This window comes from Temnothorax curvispinosus, unplaced genomic scaffold (assembly GCF_003070985.1).
Source record: "Temnothorax curvispinosus isolate PA1 unplaced genomic scaffold, ASM307098v1 QBEX01010932.1, whole genome shotgun sequence".
Lineage (NCBI taxonomy): Eukaryota > Metazoa > Arthropoda > Insecta > Hymenoptera > Formicidae > Temnothorax > Temnothorax curvispinosus.
This window is the reverse complement of record NW_020220712.1, coordinates 11,063-33,718: the sequence shown is the minus strand read 5'-3', so window position 1 is coordinate 33,718 and position 22,656 is coordinate 11,063. Positions and strand designations below refer to the sequence as shown.

At 37.1% G+C, this 22,656-nt stretch overlaps 1 protein-coding gene across 3 annotated transcripts; it reads right to left on the bottom strand.

Annotated features, from left to right (window-relative positions):
• Nucleotides 1–374: 374 nt before the first annotated feature.
• Nucleotides 375–18,035, bottom strand: LOC112460951 (43 kDa receptor-associated protein of the synapse homolog). Of its 3 annotated transcripts, none has more exons than XM_025025919.1 (10): nucleotides 15,032–18,035; nucleotides 10,178–10,397; nucleotides 6,325–6,476; nucleotides 5,496–5,642; nucleotides 5,003–5,162; nucleotides 4,244–4,444; nucleotides 3,799–3,897; nucleotides 2,250–2,456; nucleotides 924–1,123; nucleotides 375–746 (listed from the first exon to the last, which is right to left on the bottom strand). In XM_025025919.1, exons 1-10 carry the CDS (start codon nucleotides 15,067–15,069, stop codon nucleotides 539–541), a joined length of 1,632 nt encoding a protein of 543 aa, XP_024881687.1. In that variant the 5' UTR covers nucleotides 15,070–18,035; the 3' UTR covers nucleotides 375–538. The 3 variants fall into 3 exon arrangements, 2 of the variants coding, with proteins under 2 accessions (XP_024881687.1, XP_024881688.1); XM_025025920.1 differs by having other exon boundaries at nucleotides 2,250–2,441; XR_003041500.1 differs by having other exon boundaries at nucleotides 656–746; nucleotides 824–1,123.
• Between the last annotated feature and the right edge of the window lie 4,621 nt (nucleotides 18,036–22,656).

Genomic DNA, 22,656 nt, shown 5'->3' with positions numbered 1-22,656 from the left:
AGACAGATTGCAGTCATTATTTAATATGAAGATTAAGGATACTTAGAATATGTATATGTATTATCCGTCGATTTATTGTGCATATAAGAATGCATATGAAGCTATATGTTCACAGACTTTAAAAGATTACTTTAAAAATTGCAACAGATGGCCTTTTGCAGGTCAAAGGTTTTTAAAACGTGAGCCGTGATTAAAACAAATTGTTATATCTGCAATACAAGTCCATAACTGGAAAGAACAATCTTATGCTGTTTCTATAATTATGAGAAAAAATGGCTTTATTATATAAATATAAAATAGACCGAGGAAATGTTTAGTTGCTTTGATAAAATCGTATAGATTTGTTGGGAAAGAGGGGAAGTAATATTCAACGGTCTGGATCGAGGCGTGCACTTTTTATTGCCATTAAATCTTTTTGTATCGTACTACTTTCCTTTGGTTTTCTTATCTTCCACATTATGATTCCTTAAAATTATCTAATCGCATGCGGATACCAACGCGTTAAAATAAACGTAATTCGTCGCGTGTATTTTTTTTTTTAAACGCTACTCGTCGCATGACAATCCTCAAGTGTTGCTAGGCTGCTGGCCCTCAATGACGCCAGGCTCAAGGAACTATGATTTAGAGTATTCATGCCATGAGGATCTTCGCAATGCAGGTACAGCCGTGAACTGACAGACTTGTGGCAATCGGGGCATAAACGTTTCTTCTTCTTGTCACGTCTTTTCAAGATGTCGTATGCGCATCTGCCAAATGTATGTTGCACGAGAAAATAAGGAGAAATATTCTTTTGAAAGACTTGGCAATTAGAATTTTACTCAACATTATTATTGTACTTGATTCCAACGTTATACTTGATTCTTGCTTTAGCTCATCTGTTTCTTAACAGAAAAGTAGTCTTGAAGTTTTTCCGCGTGTCTTACCGAGCGTGTAATATGTGAGAGCAAGGTAATGCTTCCAGGGAATCAGCTTCCAGACCGAAAGGTTCATTGCAGCTTCCGCATCGTAACTCCAAATCTTCCTCCATCGCAATCGCCAATCTCTCATAATGTCCCTTTTGCTCCTCGTCTCCCAGAGACCCGTAAATTTTCGATAATCTGGACCTTACTGTTCGCACCAGAAGCTGTAAGCAATCAGATTCTCATAATTTTAGTTTGAACTTTTCTCGCAGAGAATCATGTGGTTTTGTAAATTATATCAAGTGATATTATAGTGACATTTTTTTCAGTGGCATTAGAATGTTATTAGAGATACCTCTGTCTCTTTTCTTTTCTCCTTTTCAGCAAGAATTTTATTCAGCAAGAATTTCATTAATGTTCTTCGGTTAATAACCCTTGGTTCATTGTATGCAGAAAAGATACGATACGGTAATAAAGTTATAAATATCCTACCGTTTTAATTCGCGGACTAACAATAATCTTTATTGAGCTCTGTTGGGCAGCACCGACGAAGCTGCACATTTTACGTTATTGGTTGCGTGTGCGCGTATATACAGCGTCAAAATGGAGAAGCGGCTCCATTGATTCGTAGACACAAATAGCGGGAGGATTCGGTGCGCGTGGCGTGTGAGTGTGGTAATATATGCATGGAATACTTGTGCGACGTACCAGCGGCGTTGTAGTGTCGATAGCTCTCTCGGCATTTCATTGGAACTCACGATAGTCTTTAGATGTGTGTGGATAAACAATGCATGCAACGCATCTTTAGCCTCGGACGAAACTTTTTCTATTATTCTGTGATGCTTTTGTATTTAAAATTTATCAATTATAAATTCCATTGTAAATAATCTACAATCTCAGCGGTAAATATTTACAATCTTATCTCTAAATAATATAATCTATAATTTATTTTAATGTTAGAATTACCTTCAATTGTAATGTCACAAAATTTGTAAGATAAAGGATATGAAATTTTGTTTATTTGAGTAAAATCTCGAGGCAAGAGTTAACTAGGTATATCTCACGTTATATCTAAACTAATTTCTGAAATCAATAGAATTAACTTTCCCTTCATTACATTCGATTCGTTGCAAATTAGCGAAATTTCACTGCATTTGTTTTGAGCTGCATTGATACTCAAAGACTAAAGAAAAGGAGAAAAACTCCGAAGTTTTCACGTCTGGTAGAAGGAAGGAAATTGATTTCACAGTATATCGCCAATGCTCTCTGGCTCTCTCTCTCCCTCTCTGTTTCTGTGAAAATGGAATGAACGACATGCATCACAATCCGTGATCTGTATTGGCAGTTTACCTTGGCGCCAACCGACCCCGCCACTTCCAGGAGCCTAGTATTGAACTCGAGGGGTCTGCAATTGCATATCTTGTGCTGGAGCCTGAGAGCTTCCAGGCATCTCGCCGCGCCGTCCATCGCTTCCATCTGGCATAGTCGATCGCCAGTCGCGGCCGCCGAGCCCATCGCGCTCTCATACTGTCGGAACGCTTTCTGCAAAACGTCCATCTTTATCTCACCGATGTTATCGCTCTGACAAGCTGGCCGGCGTACGCGATGCGTGAACTAAAGGCTAATTATATATGCATCGCGATCGCCAACTAAAAGACAGATTAAATTTAACAGGCAGCTTCTATCGCTCAAAAGCGCAATCATATCCGACATTCGAGCAAGCAGCAAATGAGACAAAAATCGCTATCAGTATTCGTAATGATATATATTATTTTACTATATGGGTAAATATTTTATGACTTTATTTGTTGGAATATAGAGAGAGGTTTAATATATGATTTAATATGTCATAATAACGTAGTAATTTAATAAATTACATGACATTTGATAAATAACATGACAATTTGATAAATTACTAAAGTGATCAGATATTGTCCAGTTTTTTGGGATCTGTTTGTAATTTTAGCTAAAGTTTATAATCAAACACATTGCATTGAATGCATATAATCTCAGAATTACAGGTTGTTTCTCTGGGTTATAATTTCCATGTATTTCTGTTGTTAGGTACTATTGTTATATAATAATATTAATCATTGTATAACATAAACCAGTTTACATTGAATCTGGTAAATGTAAGTTATAAATTAAATTTACCTAGTTAATTTATACCAATTTGTCTAAATAGAAGTACACATGTAAATATAAATAACGAACGCGTAAAATATAAAAAATATGATAACTTTTTATATTCCTTTTATGGAAACGTTTTATAGAATCTGCAATTTAATAATCATACAAATATCACGCTTTCGATATTCTATCTTGCTTTAACATGGATGTTTCATCAAATTTTTGTCATTTACTCTTCAACAACACTCAAAGGGTTTTACAGCAACAAAAGCAAAACGAAAGCGGTATGCGTTGCAAGCGTGATACAATCGCTTTTGTAACATGCGTGACATGCAAAGGAACGCTTCAGTTATGGCGTTTTTTTTTTATCACCGATGACAGTACCGTAACAATGTTGGAACGAACAATGAGGCTGTGAATGGTTCTGATAGCATCGTAGCACTTGACGTGAATGCTGATAAAAAATCTATCTGTAGAAACGTTTTTGATGCAATATGCAAATAAATATATTGACGTTATTTCCTATTGTGCGATAACAGCCTTTACATATGAATGTTTGAAAAAGGAAAGATCTTTATCCTCAAATGTCATTTATTATTGCGCTTTTCGAGTAAACTTTATGCATGAGAATCGCGTAAAACATCTATTTGTAATTAATATGAGTAAAAGAGAATGAGGTAAGAAAATTACCCGCGATATTATTGTTAGAAGATTCAATGTGAAAAGCTAAGAGAAAGGGCACACCGATAACTTAGTGTGAATTACTCACATTTATATCCGACTTTTTTCTATAAATGTCTCCCATAATACGGATGCTTCGAGCGTAACTGGCTTGGTCGCCAGAAACTAGTGACAGTCGCGTTGCCTCCTGTGCATAATGCATAAACGAAATTGATATCATCGCTAAATAATATTATTATGGTCTCGATTAATCAATACAATCTTCTCTATAAAACATTCTCGATAAATTACGCGACGCTTCTTGCACGGAATTTTTCCATCGAAAATGTTTATGTCTTTGACATGAATATATCGCGTGACGGAGGAAAAAGAATTGTGAGATTGAAAATTAAAGTTGGTGGGAAAAATTCGCGATATCGTTTTGATTTTAAACCGTTTAACGGTCATCCAATTTTACGCTGATTTCTATCTTTGACGTAAGTTTCTTTTCTCTCTTTTTCTCTTTCCTGAGAAATTTCAAGTTGAAACTTTACCGAGCAGTAATCATGAGCGTCGCCTAGCTCGCCCTTTTTCCTAAGTGCCGCGGCCATTTGTAATAACGCCGCTCTGTGATGACGCGAATTCAGATCTCCCAGCTGTAAACTTCTGGAAAGATCGTAAGCTCTTGCCGCGTATCTCGCGCTCTTGTCCGCGTCTTGTAATCTGCAGAAGAGTTCCGACAAACCGACGTACACCTGGAAAAGAAATCCCACGTAATCAGAGTAGGTCACTATCATGGGCGAACGTACTAAGAGATTATCAATGAAGGAAAACTTCTACATGAGCCTTAGCTCGAGTATATGTCTTATATGAAAGAAAGAAAAGAAAATATTACCAAAACATCTTTTGATTGCGACCTAATCTTCTTCCTTCATTAGATTAGATGTCGATGTTATAAAAATAAAATTTCCGAAACAAGGAATAAAAATACTTCATCGCAAATTCATTACATTACGAAATAAAGTTTTTTTTTTTTGAGTATTAATCATCGCAGAGAAAACTGATTTGCTCGAGTATTCAGATAGCGTCAAGTGCACGACGCAAGTGGGTTAAAGATGCAGGTAATCGACTAATCGAGAAATGAAATAAAGATTAGGCGATACGAAAAATGAGATCAGCTTATCTCGCAAGTCACAACTGCTGCTTTTCTAATCGTTCCTGCGCCGTCCATTAATTAACAAACATCGTAACAACAATGCGCGCTTACATACTCGTGCGAAAGAGGAAACTAGCAAACAATGGGACCTAATTACCTGCAGTTCTAAGGAGGGATCTTGAATGGAGTGGGCGATTTTGTGGGCTCTTTGAAACGCTTCCAAGGCTTTACAGAATCCTGCTAGCTCTAAGTGGACTCTGCCTACGGTTAAGTGAACTAATCCAGCAGTCGCGCACTGATCGCACTCGTTATACAAGCTGCGAGAATGCAAAATTATAGATATTAGCATACATACATGTAAATAGTCAGTAAAAATCATTGCTTAGACAATTGACGTCATATTCGCCTATTGATTACGAACGGTCTCGATTATCTCTCTCCTCAAATTTAGAATTATCACCACTAAGATCATAATCAGACGTACATTAGATACATTTCGATTTATATCGACGCTCTATCAACAACTATTAACTGTATTACAATAGAGAAATACAGATATACCGCGTACGGTATGCATCTATTTTAGATTTCTCGAAAGTTGACATTACATTATTTACATAGGTCGTATAACGAATGAAAGAGGCTCAAACCTGTGCCGAGCGTAATCTAACGCTCTATCCAGGGCGCCTAATCTCTCATGAGCCCTGGCCAAGTTCAAATACGCTTCTGCCCGCATGTTTGGCGAATCCAACTCCTCCGAAATGCATAATTGCTTATTACCAAATTCAATGCTGTCTCTAAAAGGAGAAAAATTGCACGATGGAAGAATCGTAGTATTAAAATATTGGAAAGGGCAACACTTTCGTAAGGAGGAAAGAAGAGTAAAACAGTCATAAAACTGAAAAACTCAACTTTAATATTTAAATGGAATGTTGGACATTCTTAATATATTAATTTTTAATAATAAGATATATCGTAATATACTTATATAATACCTTTCATATGAAAACTAATATCCGGTTTGATTTGTTTACTCCCTCTCTCCAGATTATTTTTAATAATATGGATAACCATAGACGTATTCACGTATATAATAAACTAAGCATTCCCATTGGAAAGCTTCCTACAAGATCTGAAGAACAGAAGATATGCTTGCAGGAAGCTTGCAGAGACGATTTCCTTTTCTAATAGATTCTAACCTAAATGTTAGAAAAGGAAATCGTCTCTGCAAGCCACTGATCTCTATACAACATTGGATGGCGACGATGGCGTGTTCAAAGGAATTTTTGTGCTGTTATATATAGCGTACTGCAAGCATCGTCTGTCCTTCAGATCTTGCCGGAAGATCTCCAATGGGAATGCTCAGTTTATTATATACGTCTATGCGGATTTTTCACTTTGTGTATGTGAAAATAGCGCAAGCAAAGGTGACAATAGAACTGGAAAAAACATTACGACTTATATACTACTATGATCTACCTGTATTTGCCCCAATCCATGTACGCCTGATACAAGTAACCGAGAAGAGCAAACTTATCTTCGCGGTGTCTGATGCTCTTCAAGGCGCCCCTCCATTTTCTAACCGCGGCTTGTTGTTTATGAGCCCGGTACAATTTCAATCCTTGCTCCACCTGAGTCACAAAATAATGGAATTTCAGCACTTCACGTGTCCTATTTGCGGCCCGTGCTGATTTATTTATCGCGAAATCCCTCCACAAAGGGCGTTATAAAGAACGAGCTCGGACATCCGAGCTCCGAGCGCGGGAGAGAAAATAAAATTTTATTAATCATTCATCGCCTTTTTAAATCACTCATCTATGAAATTCACATCGCGTGATTTAACACCTTATCTCGATAAATCCTTGAATTTCTGCCGATCGCACACGTCCTTGTACCTGGACTGTTTATCGAATATCCTAGCACATTTCCAGTTTCCTCATATCAACTATAGTCAGACCCGCACGCCCAATGAGACCTTGAGATCGATGCTCATGAAATTGACATTGAGTTAATAACGGCCCTCTTAAGCGGAGATGCAATGTTCAAGAGCGTATAAGCAAGTCAAAGAGGAAATTGCACACACTATTAATACAGGCAATATTAATAGACAATAATTATAAAACAATTATTATAAAGCTCGTTGTTTATGACTTACAACGTACAATGTAATTTTATGAAGCACGACACTAGTTGTATATAATTCTCTCTATATATAATTCGTATATAATATTTCTCTCTCTCTCTCTCTCCGGACGAAATATAAAAAGATTTACATTTTCTCTTTACAAAAGAAGCGTTGTACAGCGCATGTAAAAATAAGCGTAGCTTAATTAAAAGAACTAATTGAGATAAAAAGATTTATTATTGATAAAAAAATATTTACATACCTTATTTTTTTACTTAGTTGTTACCGTTTTTTTTTCCAAGCATTTTTTATATTGAGGCATAAACTTTTTTATGCCCTCTGCATAGAAATTCGCCGCCTGGGAGTTCAGCGTCGCTACTTTCAACTACTTCTATCTCTCCTCGCGATCCGTTGAAACTTAAGTTACTTTTTCAGCTGGAAGAAAATGTGAAAATCACTTGGTGCGGTATATATACAGAAGATGCTCGAAAATTCTTCATTTAAATTGCCAAATTTTTTGCACAACGCGAGTTACAGTGCTTTCACGTATATTATCGTGGAAGAGAACAATTCCTGATGTCATTTTCTTTCATTTCAAGAAGTGAGGCTTGGTTCTCAACGATTCGAGGAGAGCGAGGAGAAAGCAGCGATGTTGAACTTGTTGAACTCCCAGACGGTGGATTCTACACAAAGGCATAAAAAACCTGCGCTAATATAAAAAGCGTTTAGAAAAAAACAGTAGATGTGTAGATACTGTAGATATATTCTTTTTATCAATAAAATCTTTTTATTTAATTTGATTTTTTAATGACTGACCAACTTTTACTTTTGAAAAATGACTTATATAATAAATGAAATGGTACCCCGTAAACTTCCTATATGTTTTTCTTAATTTTTTGAAAAATTTTTTAGAAAAATTGTTTTTTAATCACTATTTAATTTTATTGCTTAATTACTACAGTATTATGTAAAAATAAATTAATCCGTTAACGTTAAAAGCGAAAATATATTGTACATGTAACTATAGGACAGAGAGTAATATAGCATTGCATTTTAAATTAAGTTTACTCAATGTGCCTAGTGAATAAACTCATGTTTCGGTAACACCGTTCAATTATACGTCTTGTAAAACGGGGTTCAGGTAATAGAGCTTCCCTATCCAGGAAGAAGAAGTCACGATAAGTGTTATGGTCTTTATCACGCAGCAATAGCTTTCACGTAGATAATACGAGCAAAGGTAGAAGGCCGTATCGATTTAACCATGAACTTTGTCCCTGGCAGATTAAACCCTACGATAAAATATAAATAGCTTCTCGTAAGGCACATAAAAATGTATCTCGTGCGTGTGCACGACCGAGGGATGTAATTCCTGTTCATTAAAATTATACATATATGTATGTAAGGAGCAAAGGTTTAGTGATACGCGAACCTGTTTATTTGCCATAATTTCTACAATCTTGCGAAACCTTGAGAAATGTGATCTAAGGAACAAAGTAGTAATAGTACTAATTATAAGCAGCGGTATTAGTGGCAGTATTCAGAAAAATCAAATAGATTGCATGCAAGGTTGCATGAATAAATCTTAATGCTTATAATCATTAACACAATACAACAAAGAAATAGAATTTATCTTTAAACAATTATCTTTGAGACAATTTCTTTTCTTTCTGTTTCTCTCTCTTTCTTTCTCTACGTTAAAATATTAATAATTCATTAAAGTTGTATATAGTGATCAAGTTTATTAAAATTGTAGCATGTGTAACAAAACGTTAAATTTTTGCAGTTACTTTGCATAGAAAATAAAAAAAGGGAAACCATGAATTTTGATGATAATTTTTTAATGATAAATGTGACTTAACAATATGAATTTTATACTTTTCCATAATCTTACAATTCGATTGAGTTATCGGGTAGCTTTGATGAAAACGTAAACGCAAATTACGCCTGTTACTACATGAAGAAGGCATCATGAATAAGCTGTCAGACGCGGGACACGAAATCATAAGTTTCTCTGGGTGAAACGCATCAAGAACGGTAAACACAGTACGACCGGTACTTCGGTTTTAGTGGTTACGAAAGGATAGCGTGACCGCAGCTACGGCATGCACATCGTGAACTTGACAGTGACCGATAAAGCATACTCGTCCGCGAAATATGCTTCGTTATGTAGCCGTCATGCCCCGTCGTTTGCTTGAGAGGGTCCTCGGATACTGTTACAGATACCCGTTTGACATATTATACTCCCCAATCGCTTTGACACATTAGACGAGTTCAGTGGTTAATGGTCAAGTAATAGTTTAAAGAATCAATTATAATTGAATTAATTTGTAAGATCATTAATAATTCGGTAAGTGTTATCGTGGCGTGTAGCCAATTCCGCTTCTAAGCGCGTTTGTCTAAAATTATAATCGCCCCTCGCGTTTCAAAATAAAACACTTGGCACACATTTCGAAGTAAGAGCTTTATTAATAAATTGATACTTGAAATGAAACGTGCATTAAAACGTGACAAATAATGGCGACATTATATCCAGATGTGATAATTATATCTAACGCATCTCTGTTACTTGTTCACGTTTGTAGTTTGCAATTGTAATAAAATCCGATAAATATTACTTTGGTTAATAGGATGTTTATGTTTATTAAATTTTTATATATTTATCTTTATAACTTTTTATATATTTATCAAATGATTGGTTAACACGTTTCGTGCCCGACTAATTTATGTAATTTATCCTTTACACCGCGTGGATCACCGATGACTCAGTATGTGTTTATTATAGTTAAAAAAATTGTGTTTTATAATAATTACAAAACTAAAAAAATTATTATAAAAAAATCTTATGTACAAAATGCAATGCAAAACAAAAATATTTTTATTAAACACTTATTTAATATTAATATTTAATATGAAAGTACTTATTAATAATAAAAAAGCCAAAATCAAATGGTCTGAACGGAATGTCCAGTGCGGATCATCGGTGATCCACGTGACATGAAACGTGTTAATATATTATTAATTTAATGTATTTAACTTAAAAGTTTAAAATACATCATTTTTTACTATTTATTGAAATTTATCATCGAATATAATTTTGTAGTAGTAAGACTTAATGTATTTAAGATCATTTGTCTACTAAATCTAACGTTCATTTCCACTTGTCCCATGAGAATTAAGAAGAATAGATACATTATGTGAGATACTTACCCTCCTTCGTGCTAATTGTTGATCGAGTCGTTTTCTGCAGCTTATAAGACATTCCCATATACCAGCGCCCGACCTGCCATTTTGGTAATGACCATTATTACCGTTGCCATTTTGATGCCGGTAATCCTCTTCGGTGAACTCGCAGACGTCGAGTGGGTGTCTCGATCCATCAGGGCTACCCAGCAGCGCGGTCGCAGAGAGTTGATGACTCGCCGATCCGCTGTAAATTTTCCAAACGTTCAATGATATATACCATGAAATGGATATTGTATGGTGCAAATATTAACTCTTAAGATAAATGATACAAATATCGATTACTTTATACTTTAATATATCACTTATTGTCCGTTATAAATTTAATATTCCGTTGTTTTTCAAACCATCCAAATATTTGCTATAAAATTCTCAAAAGTATCATTTGTTTGACAAATGTATCGTGAAATTATTAAAAAGTATTATTATCAAGTATCACTTTATATTATCGGAAAATCTGCTTAGGCCATGATCACTATCGCTGACTGTTTAAAGATAGCAAAGGTCGACTCAAAAGAGAGCAGCCGTGGAATTCCATACTCTCCGTAAAATCCGATGAAAGGAATTTAAAGAAGACGTAACCGAGCGCTCTGTGATATTTTCACAACATCGATCGTTTAAGTTCTGTAGGAATTCTGAAATTGTTTTCTCGCGCTTGGGTGATTTTTACTTGCGATATAATAAAGTAGAACTGTGTTCTCTTCTCGACAATTGCGTAAATCGACGACACATATAAAATTTATACACAGTAAATTAGTATGTACAAAAATATTTCATAAGAATAAATTACAAGAACATTTAAATACATGTTATCACGATAGGAAGAAACTATAACGTATTCTAATTTGATACGCCTACAATTATTTCTTTTTAGGATCATGTATCTCTTAGAAATTTCTTGCAAAAATATTCTCTCTACTCGTATGTACATTGTATACGTATACCTATACTCATACATAACCATATTATATATAGAGACGTGTTATTACATTATTAATTATTATAGTTTACTTGCAATAAAAAATTTAAATGTTAACGCTCAATTAAGAAATAATACGATTTACGTCGTACGTTACGATAATATGTACGAACATTACCATTAAAATTTTCTATTAATTTTCTATTTATACGTTACAATTAGCGATTCGTAAAATGTTTGAAAATATAATTTGAACCATCATTTTTTGGATGTAAAGTTTCTCTCCACTTTAGTCAATATCGTGCGAGTGCGTGTCAAATGTCTGCGTTAGATGATGGATGTGGGCAACTGACCTCCTATAGGTTACATGCGCAGACTCTTAATTTATTTCTAGGACGAACGGAAGGAGCAAGCAGAGATAAACCGCTTTTGGCTGTCGTCCCAGAGGTTCAGTTTGCAAACTGCGCGTTAGGGAAGTTACAAGGTACACAGGGTATCCCATATGTAGCTACTGCATTGCTTTTCATTTATGAATTTCTGGATCAATTCTCAGTCGCACAAACGAATTTCTCTCTCTCTCTCTCTCTCTCTCTCTGGAAATTTCATTTTATTCTGCAACTCAGTTTTTAAAGCAAGCTCTATTATATTTCGGGCATTAATTGTCTTAATATATCTAAAATGTTGAATCAATGCACGTTACAATTCGGATAAAATTAAATAAAAGGTACGGTACGTATAATTACCATCTCTGCGCAATTGAGTTTTTCAAAAGGCCAATCACGTTTAATTGCTTTACAACTCCATCAGAGACTACCATCTTTTTATCTTTTCGTGAAAAGAAGAAAAACGACTCCATATTGATCGAACCGTCTCTAGGTGAAAGGTAGCGAGATATGTCTGGGACACCCTGTGTAAAATCACGGTTCTTACCTATTCTACCGCAATGCGACCATTGCACATTTGCTCTATATCCCACAAAACTTAAATTTATTTGTATCCTTTTTCTTTCAATTCTGTGTCGAGGCACAGCGAAACTTTTCACTAGAAAATATACTCGCCCTAAATTACAGTCATCAACTACATTTTCTTCTTTCGCTTCTTTTATGTATTAGGATAACAAATGATATTTTTTACGTTTTTTAGTTTCATGTTGTACATATTTACGTATATTTGAACGTTAATGGAAATATTAATCAACACACTATTGTTTCCTCCCGGATATCTCATTCACAGTCTCCTATATCTAAAGGGTTTTTATAAGTAACTATTTCTAACCTTATTTCGTATTGATAATTTATTTATTAAGTGTATGAAAGTAGATCTCGTGTTTTTTTTCATATTTTTTTTAAAGTATCATTGATTTTTATAATTGTCAACACTTTCCCCAAAAGAAGATTACTTTTTTTTGCAACGAGAATAACAACTTTTTAAATTAAAACAAATATTATGGTACATTTAGTGCATTAAGGAAATCGCTAAATAACGACTATATAATAGTATATATTATCGGAAAATATTGCTAAGGAGTATTAATTAGTAATCATGTGACGTGAAAACTAATTAAAGCAAAAGAGAACTATCTTGTGTCTAACGCTCGATAGCACAACCCCGTGAAAATCACGCCTCCCGTCGCAAATTACTTTCCACTCCTGATAAAGTTCTTCCCAAAACAGTCGCGTGCCTGTGCGCGCGCGCGCATACCCGCTCGTTTGTGCCCTCGGTGTGTTGTATGTGTGTATACAAGCCCGTATCGTGTAAAGCGAAGAGTATACGCCACTCTATCGCTTTCCCACTACGTTCGCTAGGTGGGCGAGGCACCTGCGACCTCTTTTGCTGACCCATTTACTCGCGAGCTACGAGATACGGTACGGCGTTGCGATTCTAAGTGGAAAATCGAACCATCCCCCGGTTCTTCCACGCGTCGAGGTCGATCAACGAAATACAAGGCACCTGCCTCTGCCCCTGTCGTCCCCCATCGCCTTCCACTTCCCTTAAGCATCCTGTCCGTACTTGATCTCGCAATGACTTTATGCGAAACTCGTTTGAAGTCAACGACACTTTTTTAAATAGCGTGAAAAATGTTTGCATAATTAACGTATCCGATTATAATCATAGGATTTCTGATTCACAATAGTTCTATTTCTGTATCATAAAATTTATTCTTGCAACGCGTTCTGCTTGTCACAAAGGTTATCCAAATAAAATCCGAAAAAGTATTTAATAGGGTAAATTAAGATTTTACGATATTGCTTTTTCAATACAATAGCTATTAGCAACGATTTTTTTTTACGTAATTTCCCATTTGCTCTTTTAGTGATTTCTCTAAATATCAAATATGATTTTTTATTATTATACAAGAAAGCATTTTTCATAATTACTCTTTTATTATATTAATTAGCAAAATGAAGAGCGACCTATTTCGTTGGACCTTAATAGATCATTTCTGCTTTACTGAAACTTGTTTTTATACATTTTTGCATCGATTTATAATGTTACAAAGCACAGTATTTTATATTAAGTTAAGGACGTTTTAAAAGGCTACTGAAACACACTCTAGTTACAATAAATATATGCTGTTTTTTGTTACATTTGCTTATCTAATATATGTTAAAAAAAATGTAATTACATGTTATAATTTCAGTATTATATAAAAGATTATTTTTTATACTATAATAATTTTTTTGTTAAAGCAAACGAAAATGATTTAAAAGATTTAAAAGAATCTGGGTAGCTAATAAGATCACTCGGATCAAGATATAGTAATGTTAGTATAAATAACGATGAATGTAAAGTCGAGCAGAGAGAATAAGTTAATGTTGAAAATTATCTTGACAACTCATAGATTGGTTGTTACAATCTGGAAAAAAGGGTGAAAAGTTCAAGGAATTATAATCATATGTAATCCTGACAGGTCTTAACATTTTCCTATTTTTCTAATCATTGTTTTAGATTTATAAACGTGAGAAACGCGTATTTTTATATTCTTTTTTCTTTCAGAAAGATGTAGTAACCGTTTATTTCATATTTCAAGCAAGCATGTATATTTGCTGTATGATTTTTAAACGTATATGTGTACAAACGGATTCCAATATATATTTTACTTTTTTTTCTTTTAATAAAAGAATTGATGATTACTTTGATATGCTATATGTAGTAAATAATTCTTGTAGTAAAAATAGAAATTATAATAAAATATTTAGATAGAATATGTTTTTAATGTTTCTCATAATAATTAATTATTAATAAATAATTACATATGAATGACAAATCCAGATGTTGAATAGAATGCCACAAAACGATAATGTAATATACATATGTATATAGAATGAAGCATATAATTTGCTTTCAATAACTTACAAATTATGCTTTGAAAACTTGTTACCTACAAAAGTTGCATGATTTTAAGAGGGTTATTACATAGTATATACCTCTTTTTATAAGTAAAAGGAATGCAGAGATTTAAAAAAAGTTAATTTTGTTTCTTAAATAGAATATTATATTTTTCATGTTGCAATTAGAAAGTACGTTCAATTCTGAGTAAAAGTGTATTACCATTTATTGACTGAACCTAATAAATAACGAGATAATCAAAATATATTTATGTATATCAACATAAGTAATCTCAGCTTATTATTATTATTATTATTACAATTGTCCATTCCTTCTTAAAGTAAATGCTCGAACAATTGTCCATTAACATTAATACGACGATATGAAAGTGAAAATTATATATAAATTTCTTATTATTACGTACGCTTTTGCAATAATATTATTTTCTAACGAATAATCAATTTTTAATAATCAAAATGTACTGTATTAGATCATATGTAGCTATTCTCGTATTTTGAAATTCGTAATTGGAATTTGCTAATTTATTTCGTGCTGTAAGCAACAATACTTGCCCGAGGTAATCCCTGGACGAGATAGACTCCCATGACATGGCTGTATGTCTTTCTTAGTGCGGCTCCTTCTCTTTGTCCCGCGGTGCAGCTGTTTCTTCTCTCTTTCTCTTCTTCTTGGCGCTCTAATCTCATCTCTCGCCGCCAGCATTATCATGTCCGCGCATCCGCGTGAGATAGAGCATATCACTTCCTTGATTTGCGAAATGCACAACGCGTGATCACGCACGATGTAACGTGCGTCGACTTGAGACCCTAATCGTCAGCATTCAATCGACCCCGAAGACAGATACTCGCTGTATGTAACAATTACTATCGAATCTTATCTATCGCCCGACGAGCTCGAGGATTGAGCGAACAACGATCGAGATTTCGCGCGACTCGAAACACACGAGGGCTGCGCGTCCGTTTACATCGATCATCTTACAAATTTATTCGGCGTTTCTCATGTTTAATAGCGCCGAAATATTCGTATCGGTAGCGAGCAACGGAATTAAGCGCCCGTCGAAAAATCTCTCGAGTTCGATCGAGAACTTGACTTCAATAACTTATGCGGTGGATCGTGTAAGGGTATCTTGCTCCGAGAATGCGAAGTGACAATAATCGAGGGTCGATGGTCAGAAGATTTTAAGTTCTAGGACTTTCAGTTGGACGAGATTCGCAATAGTGGTACTCCCTCAATGATTTCTTGCCGAGGGATACGCTCGAAGGAAGTGAGGCTGAGCCGACAGTCGTTGAGGTAGATCGAGGATCGTTTGAGTTGGTTTCCTCACTCAGGGGATTTCTTTTGGACAGACTCGATGCGCTTACTTGCTAACGTATATAGGGATGCACATTTCGATCGAGAAAAATAATTTGCACGCCTGCGTGTCTTTGTACTTATATGCCTAATTGAGCACCGTGGACTCGCGCGAGTACTTGCGCGCATTGACGAAGAATAGAGAGTCCCGTAAGTTCCTCTCTCTCCTTTTTTTTTCTTTCCGTTAACGTAATTGGCAAATGTTTCGTGGCAGTTTCTTCGATCGGCTGATCGATAAGGATTGTTTCAGGTATTCGACTTTCGTTACCACATGTAACGCATACGACCGCTCGAGTCTCACGGTACAAGTATTTAAGTATCTCCTTCCTCTCGCTCTTCCTCCGTGTCCTCGTAGAACGCGTAACTGCCTCGTAGGAGCGAGTAACTTTTCTTCGTTTTTTCCCCGCTCGCGCTTATCTTTTCGGTTGTACGATTTTTAATTTTCTCTAGGAGTTATTCTCTCTCTCGCGAGTATTATTTTTTTCCGTGCGGTCGAATTATCGATATTTGATTATCGAGAATCGCGTAACGTGATATACTATGTAATTTGTCAACGTCGTTATATTTAGATCTCTATGAAAAGGTTTAACACACGTATAATATATTTATCTACGATGTATTTAAATAAATTTTTAACATGTATGTGTATACATGTATCTAATATAGATTCGTGCGGTGTTCCGCGTTTGTGTGCGTGTCTGTGTGTACCCGTATATACATGCGTGTATACGCACTTGTTTTTTTTATCGAACGCATTAATGTTTCACTGTACTAAGTACAGTAATCGGTCGCCCCAAAATTATTCCGGCGTGTCGGACGGTGCTGAACGTGCGTTTAGCCTTAAATGCGCTTAAATGCGCTCTTCTCGCTGCTTCGAGATTAACGACAGGGATGGAAAGACTCCACACGATTGCTATATATCACTCACATTTAGTAATACGTCTACGTAAATCCGGGGCGTAGTAGTGACGATTAGTCGATGGGGAGAAGCCCCGGAACGATCGTTTTTCTTCCTTTCAAATCTTCTTCTCCTACTTTACAAAACTTTCCGACTCTCTCAGTTTTGACGCGTGTTCAGCACCGAGAAGGTTAAGGGACGCGCTGTCCCCGAAACTATGATCGCGTCGGCCCGCGGTGTCCCAGTTACCGTCGATGACCCCCGGCGCGCTTTTTCTCCCCCTCCGAAGCCACCCCTCTACCGTGGAGCGCTCTAACTTCGCGAGAGCTCGCGCAAGTGGGATACGCGGATACCCGTTCGCGAAATTCCGGGCGGATCCATCGAGCGTTCTCCTAATTCCATTAACTATCGCCGTTTCTTCTTTTTCGTTTCGGCGATTATCTCGAGAGATTTAACGCCACGTGTGTGCGAAGATCTCTTCGTCGCTACGTATCTTTCTATATATCTTTTACAACGAAGTATTCGCGCAGCAGCAGCAACAGCAGCAGCAGCAGGGTGCGCGTGTCGTTTAGCCCTTGGAATCCTGTCGCGCGTCTCTCCCTCCCCGCGTTGTTCTCGAGGATACGCGCGTATCCGTCGCACGGGGATATAGCCGGAGTTTTTCGCGTGCGAGAGGGCGATTTAGATTGCGATTTTTAGATCGGGGACGACAAAAGTCCCCTCCGAGGTGGCCGCGGCGACACGTCCGACGACAGGCAGTCAACGTTCGTATTCGGCGCCCATCGCGTGCCGAGCGCTCGCGTACGTTCGTGTGCCAAGCAGCGGCGCGTAGTGACAATGGCAACGCGGCCGTTCTCGCTCGCTGACGATGAGACAGTAGCCGTGGTGGGCGCCCCGAGGCGTCTCCTCATGCCGTCGCCGATTGATCCCCCGTCCGTCTCGGTTTCAGGCCGCCGCGTTCCGGCCTTGTCCCCCTTCCGTCCTGTGCCACCGTCGTCCCCGTTCCCCTCGTTCGCCGTTCCCGGCACCACCGCTGCGCTCGGTCTTCGGCCGCCGCTCCGCCGCGCGCGCGGAAAACCGCCCCGCGGCCGCTCGTTATCGGCAACGAGGACAGCCGAGGCCGCGGAAGGTTACGGGCGCGCGATGCGGATCGAGAGAGGAGCCCCGCTGCGCGCTCGCACACCCTCCTTCCTTCCACCCCTCGGTCCCTTTCTCTCTCTCTCTTTCTCTCTCTCCCTCGCTGGCGCGCGTATGGGGTTGGTCCTCTCGCGGAAGTACGCCGCGCGGCACCCGCGAAAATCTACCGCCGGTGGCCGGAGCAGAACTGTCGCGCCCGAGCCGCAGCAGCCCGCAACATACGACCCAACCGATCCTACCCCCTACAAACCCCCGCCTCGGGCTTTCTCTCTCCTCACCCGTGTACCACCCCTGTTCCGCCGCCGTTCTCCACCCTTCACTCTACCTCCGTCTCACTCTTTCCCTCCCTCGCGCTCGCTCCCTCTTTCTTTTTCTCTCTCTCTCCCTCTCCCTCTATATCCCGTTCCTCTCTCGGCGCCGCGCTGCTGCGCGTCCCGCAACCTTCGCCTCCATTCTTCTCTCCCGCGTTTCCAACCCTATTCCTCCCTCGTTTTCTCATCCCCCGCCGCGTCCTCTTGTCCTCTATCGCAGGCTCCTCCGGTCTCTATCGCGAGCAAACCGTCCTCCGACGAAAGTTTCTCCCCCCTCTTCTTCCTTTTCCTTTCGCTCCCGCTCTCTCACCCTGTTTCGCCCATCAGCTTCGCTCGACTCTTGATCTCTGTCCGTCTTTCCATCGTTATCCCTGTGCGCCTTCAACCTTACGTCAGACGTTGTGGATAGCCAAGTTTCATCTCGTTACCGAAACTTAGAGCGGTCACAGCAAACTCTTTAAACGTATCGACGTGTCGACACGCGTGTTCACTATTGGCTAAACACAATTATAGTCTACGGCCGATGAATACGATCTTTCTGGACCGGTTGTCTGCTAACGTTTTCGATTATAATAATAAAAATAAATATCATGTATTTTAAAGTAGAGAATGCTATATTTTTAGCTCATTACATTTTAAGTATAAATTTCTGTGGGGTTTGAGTAAATTAGTTGACCTTAAAATATTTGCTAATTAATTTTTTAGATTAAAATTCCCTCAAGGAAAAATTCTTGAAATTAATTGAAGAGAACAATCTTAGGATGCTTAATTTATTGTAAGCCTTTAATTAAAAATTTACACTGTGATTTAGTTACGTGTTTATCTTTTGGTATCTATAGTTTAAAGAAGTACACATGCATTTTAAAATATCGTGTTTTATTTTAATAGAAGAGTAAAGTAGATGAAGACCCGCATAATATCAATTGTGCATAATCTTCAGTTAATTATAATACAATTTATTAGCTTAATTTGTTCTCTTGCATTGTAATGATAGAACTTATTGTTAGTAAAACTGATTTTATTATTCCAGCTTGTTATTTAACACGCTTTTTTCATATCCTACACATATTAGTTTTATAATTAAGAATAAAGGATATTTGGCTTTTATTCTTTCAAAAAAGTGCTATTCATAGTCATATAAAAGAAAGTTTTTTGAGATCGATGTTTTAGATTAAAACAAATCAAGTCAAACAAATTTATGATTTAATTTATGATTAATTTTAAGTTTTATTCGCTTGATTTTTGCGCTGGAAAAATGTCTTTGCTGCTGTATTTTTGCTCCCTCTACGAGTTCTATAAATATATGTTAATAGAAGGGGATAATATCTGAGTCTTAAGTTCCTCCCTTAGAAGGGAGGCGCGACCTCGTGGCGATACAAATAAAAATCCTAATATGTAAGATCGGCGTGTCAAGCCAGAAAAATCTCTAATCTGTTATTAGACTTCTCGTTGCCCGCCCTTATGCAAACTTTTCCTCGCCGGATGGGACGTCTTCCGTTTTACGAAATATTGTACAGGCGCTGAGGCACGTACGGGTGAGAGAGAGATTTTTTTCTCTGACCCTCAGAGACAATATCCTGGATATCCCCAGTAGGATTAAACGTGCGTTCTGCCCAAGACGTGCGATGCATTTCAGGGGACCGAACGGTGAGGGTACACGCACCCGGCACTCCGCCGATCAGCTGTCGCCCTTTTCTCAGCCGACGGGAACGTTTCTCTCGGTTTTATGGCTCGAAAGTTGTAAAGCCTAATGGAACGCGGACACGTTCGGCAATACCGCTATATCGATGTCGGCATTTAAGTACAGGCGACAATAAAAGCTCTTTCCGACTGCCGGAAAATGATGCAGCCGCCTTATGCAAACGAGACTAACAAGACGGATCGTCGTAGTTTGCCACGATTCGGATAGCTTTTCCGAGAAAGCAATTTTCTCGTTACTCATAAATTATAAAGTTGCTCTGCATGCTCTGTATATGTAAGGATTTCCGATATACCTACATCATCTATGAGTGACCGAGTGACACCAGAAGCGAGGAAACTGCGATGAAATGTATACAAATAAGGAAATATACGTTGAATATCTTGCAGGTTGTATCCGCACGTTATATCTAAATTGATCATAAATAAATAACAAATATAACTAGAAATATTGCACCATTTACACTTTGCATAAATCTAATGCAAAAAGTGGTAAAATTTGTCTACATATATATATGTATATTGATGAGTGAATATTTTAAATATAAAAATTTTAATATAAAAGAGATATTTCAAATGTCTCTCGCGAAATTATGTCGTATTATACTCTACGTTACATTCAATAAGTCAATGGATCTTAATGTAAAACGTTGACTCTGTGAATCAATCATGAGAGGTCTCATCGGGGGAAATAAAGGCGAGAGAAACAAAATTTAGAAACTGAAACTAACTAAAGATAGACGATACAAAATTATGTTGAACTTAAAACTAACAGATTCAATATGTTTCTATTTTAAAAGCGGATAGAAGCGCCTAAACACGTAAAACCCGTGCGACGCGTATGCGTGATGTGATAGATTAAGCTTGTTTGGAATGGAGAGAAGTAGAAGAGAGAGAAAGGAGAAAGAGAGGAATTATCTACGCGTCAATGACGACGTATAGAATCCGAAATCCAAACAAATGGAGCTTCGAGCGAACAAAAGTTTTGTGTTGCTACATGATAAACTATATAACATCCTAATTTTTTTGTTAGAGTATTTTCACTTAAATGAAGCGATTGATTAAAATAAATTGGGAACTTTTAGAACGTAAATCTTTATTTTGTTGACATTTGTCGTATGAATATAAATATAATTAAATTCTTATTTGCCTTGCACAAATATGCTTTTATAAAATATGGATTATTTGTAAAATTGTATTTTTTTTAAATTATATATATTTAATAATGTTAAACATTTTGTAACGTGATATTATTTTAATATTATGTTTTGTAATCGGAATGCTCTGATTTCTGGAATTTATTTTATAATTATAAAAAATAATTCCAAAAAGTATATTATCAACTATTTAATTACATTTTATATTAAGTGATATAACAAATTCTGGATGTAAAAAACTTTGCACGATTATAAATTAAACATTCAAATTATTTATCTATAAAACTGTACGTGTACATACCTCGAGATTAAACGTTAGAATTATTCTGATTAGAAGGAGCACTCTCGCGTAATTATTATAACATTCTGGGTAAATAAAATCTAAATAATATTTAGAATTATTGACAAAATAGATCTCTGCTTATGAATATCGTGAATTGAATTTTAATACTAATTGTAAGTAATTTCGCACTTTTTATTAATATTAAAACTCTTGAAAAATGCAAATTGGATTAACCTAAATCCGAGACATGTTCCTATAATCGTGCAGCTTGAAACGTAGGACATTTTCTATACTCTAATAGTAGAATATAAGTGCACGAACATAAAATTTTGATTATATCTTGATATTCTCAACTGCGCCAAAAAATTAATTTGAAAATAGTTTATTAACAGCATAAAATTCAGATTGCTTGTAGGAAAACTAGCATAGGAGAAAAACTGAGATGAAATCCATCCTACATCCCTGGTTATCGATTAAATGAGAGAGATTCTTTTATATTTACTGTTCGCTGAATATATCGATGACTAATATTATCAATTAATCTACTATAAAAGCGACAGTCAGAATTGTTTCGCTTCTCTTTATCATTTTCCCGAGTCTTTTATTTGTTGTAACATTTTACGATTCGATGTCTCTCGGCTTATTTGATTTCGGTGGGGGATGACAAATCGTTTTTCCCATTCGTCATTCTATTTCGGCCGCTCTATGGATGCCCGTGGTTTGTTATTCGTCGCTCCTGTTAAGAAGAATTATTCTGTGTATAAAGACAACTATTTAATAGTTAATTGCGAGTTAACATCGCAATTATCTTGATCGACGGGGAGAGGGGGAGAGGGGGAGAGGGGAGAGAGAGAGAGAGAGAGAGAGAGAGAGAGAGAGAGAGAGAGAGAGAGCGCTTGCGTGATTATTCCTGATGGTAGTCGGGAGAGATCTGTGCGACGTCGCGTCGACCCGTCGCATCGTCGTAACGTCCTTCGACGTTGAAACCATCCAAGGCATCCAGGCAACACTTCGGCCGATACACGTCGAAGAGAATTCAAGACGGCTGACGAAGTCACATCAGATTACACCGAAACTACGCGCGACGCGCGACACCGCAGCGCGAAAGGACATCGGAGCTTTGGCTGCCGAGGCAGCCTGTTAGTACATACTTTTCATTACGGTCGATTTTCTCAACGGACCTTTCTCCGATGTTTCTCAAGCCGTTGATTCCAGATTTTCAAGAAAATTTGGAATTCTAAGTTAATTGGAAATATTACGGATTTTTTTAATGCGCAGATCGAAATGCAAGAAGTTGGTCTTGCATTAAAATTGTGAAAAGGAATCCTGAGAAAGCAGCCGATTA

Excerpts from the sequence above, each read along its gene's own strand:
- LOC112460951 (XM_025025919.1), bottom strand. The coding sequence starts at position 15,069 with ATGTCATGGGAGTCTATCTCGTCCAGGGATTACCTCGG. Across the intron at positions 5,643-6,324 it reads ATGGATTGGGGCAAATACAG|AGACAGCATTGAATTTGGTA; the intron begins GTAGATCATAGT and ends TTCTCCTTTTAG. Across the intron at positions 2,457-3,798 it reads GAAAAAAGTCGGATATAAAT|ATGGACGTTTTGCAGAAAGC; the intron begins GTGAGTAATTCA and ends GGTGAGATAAAG.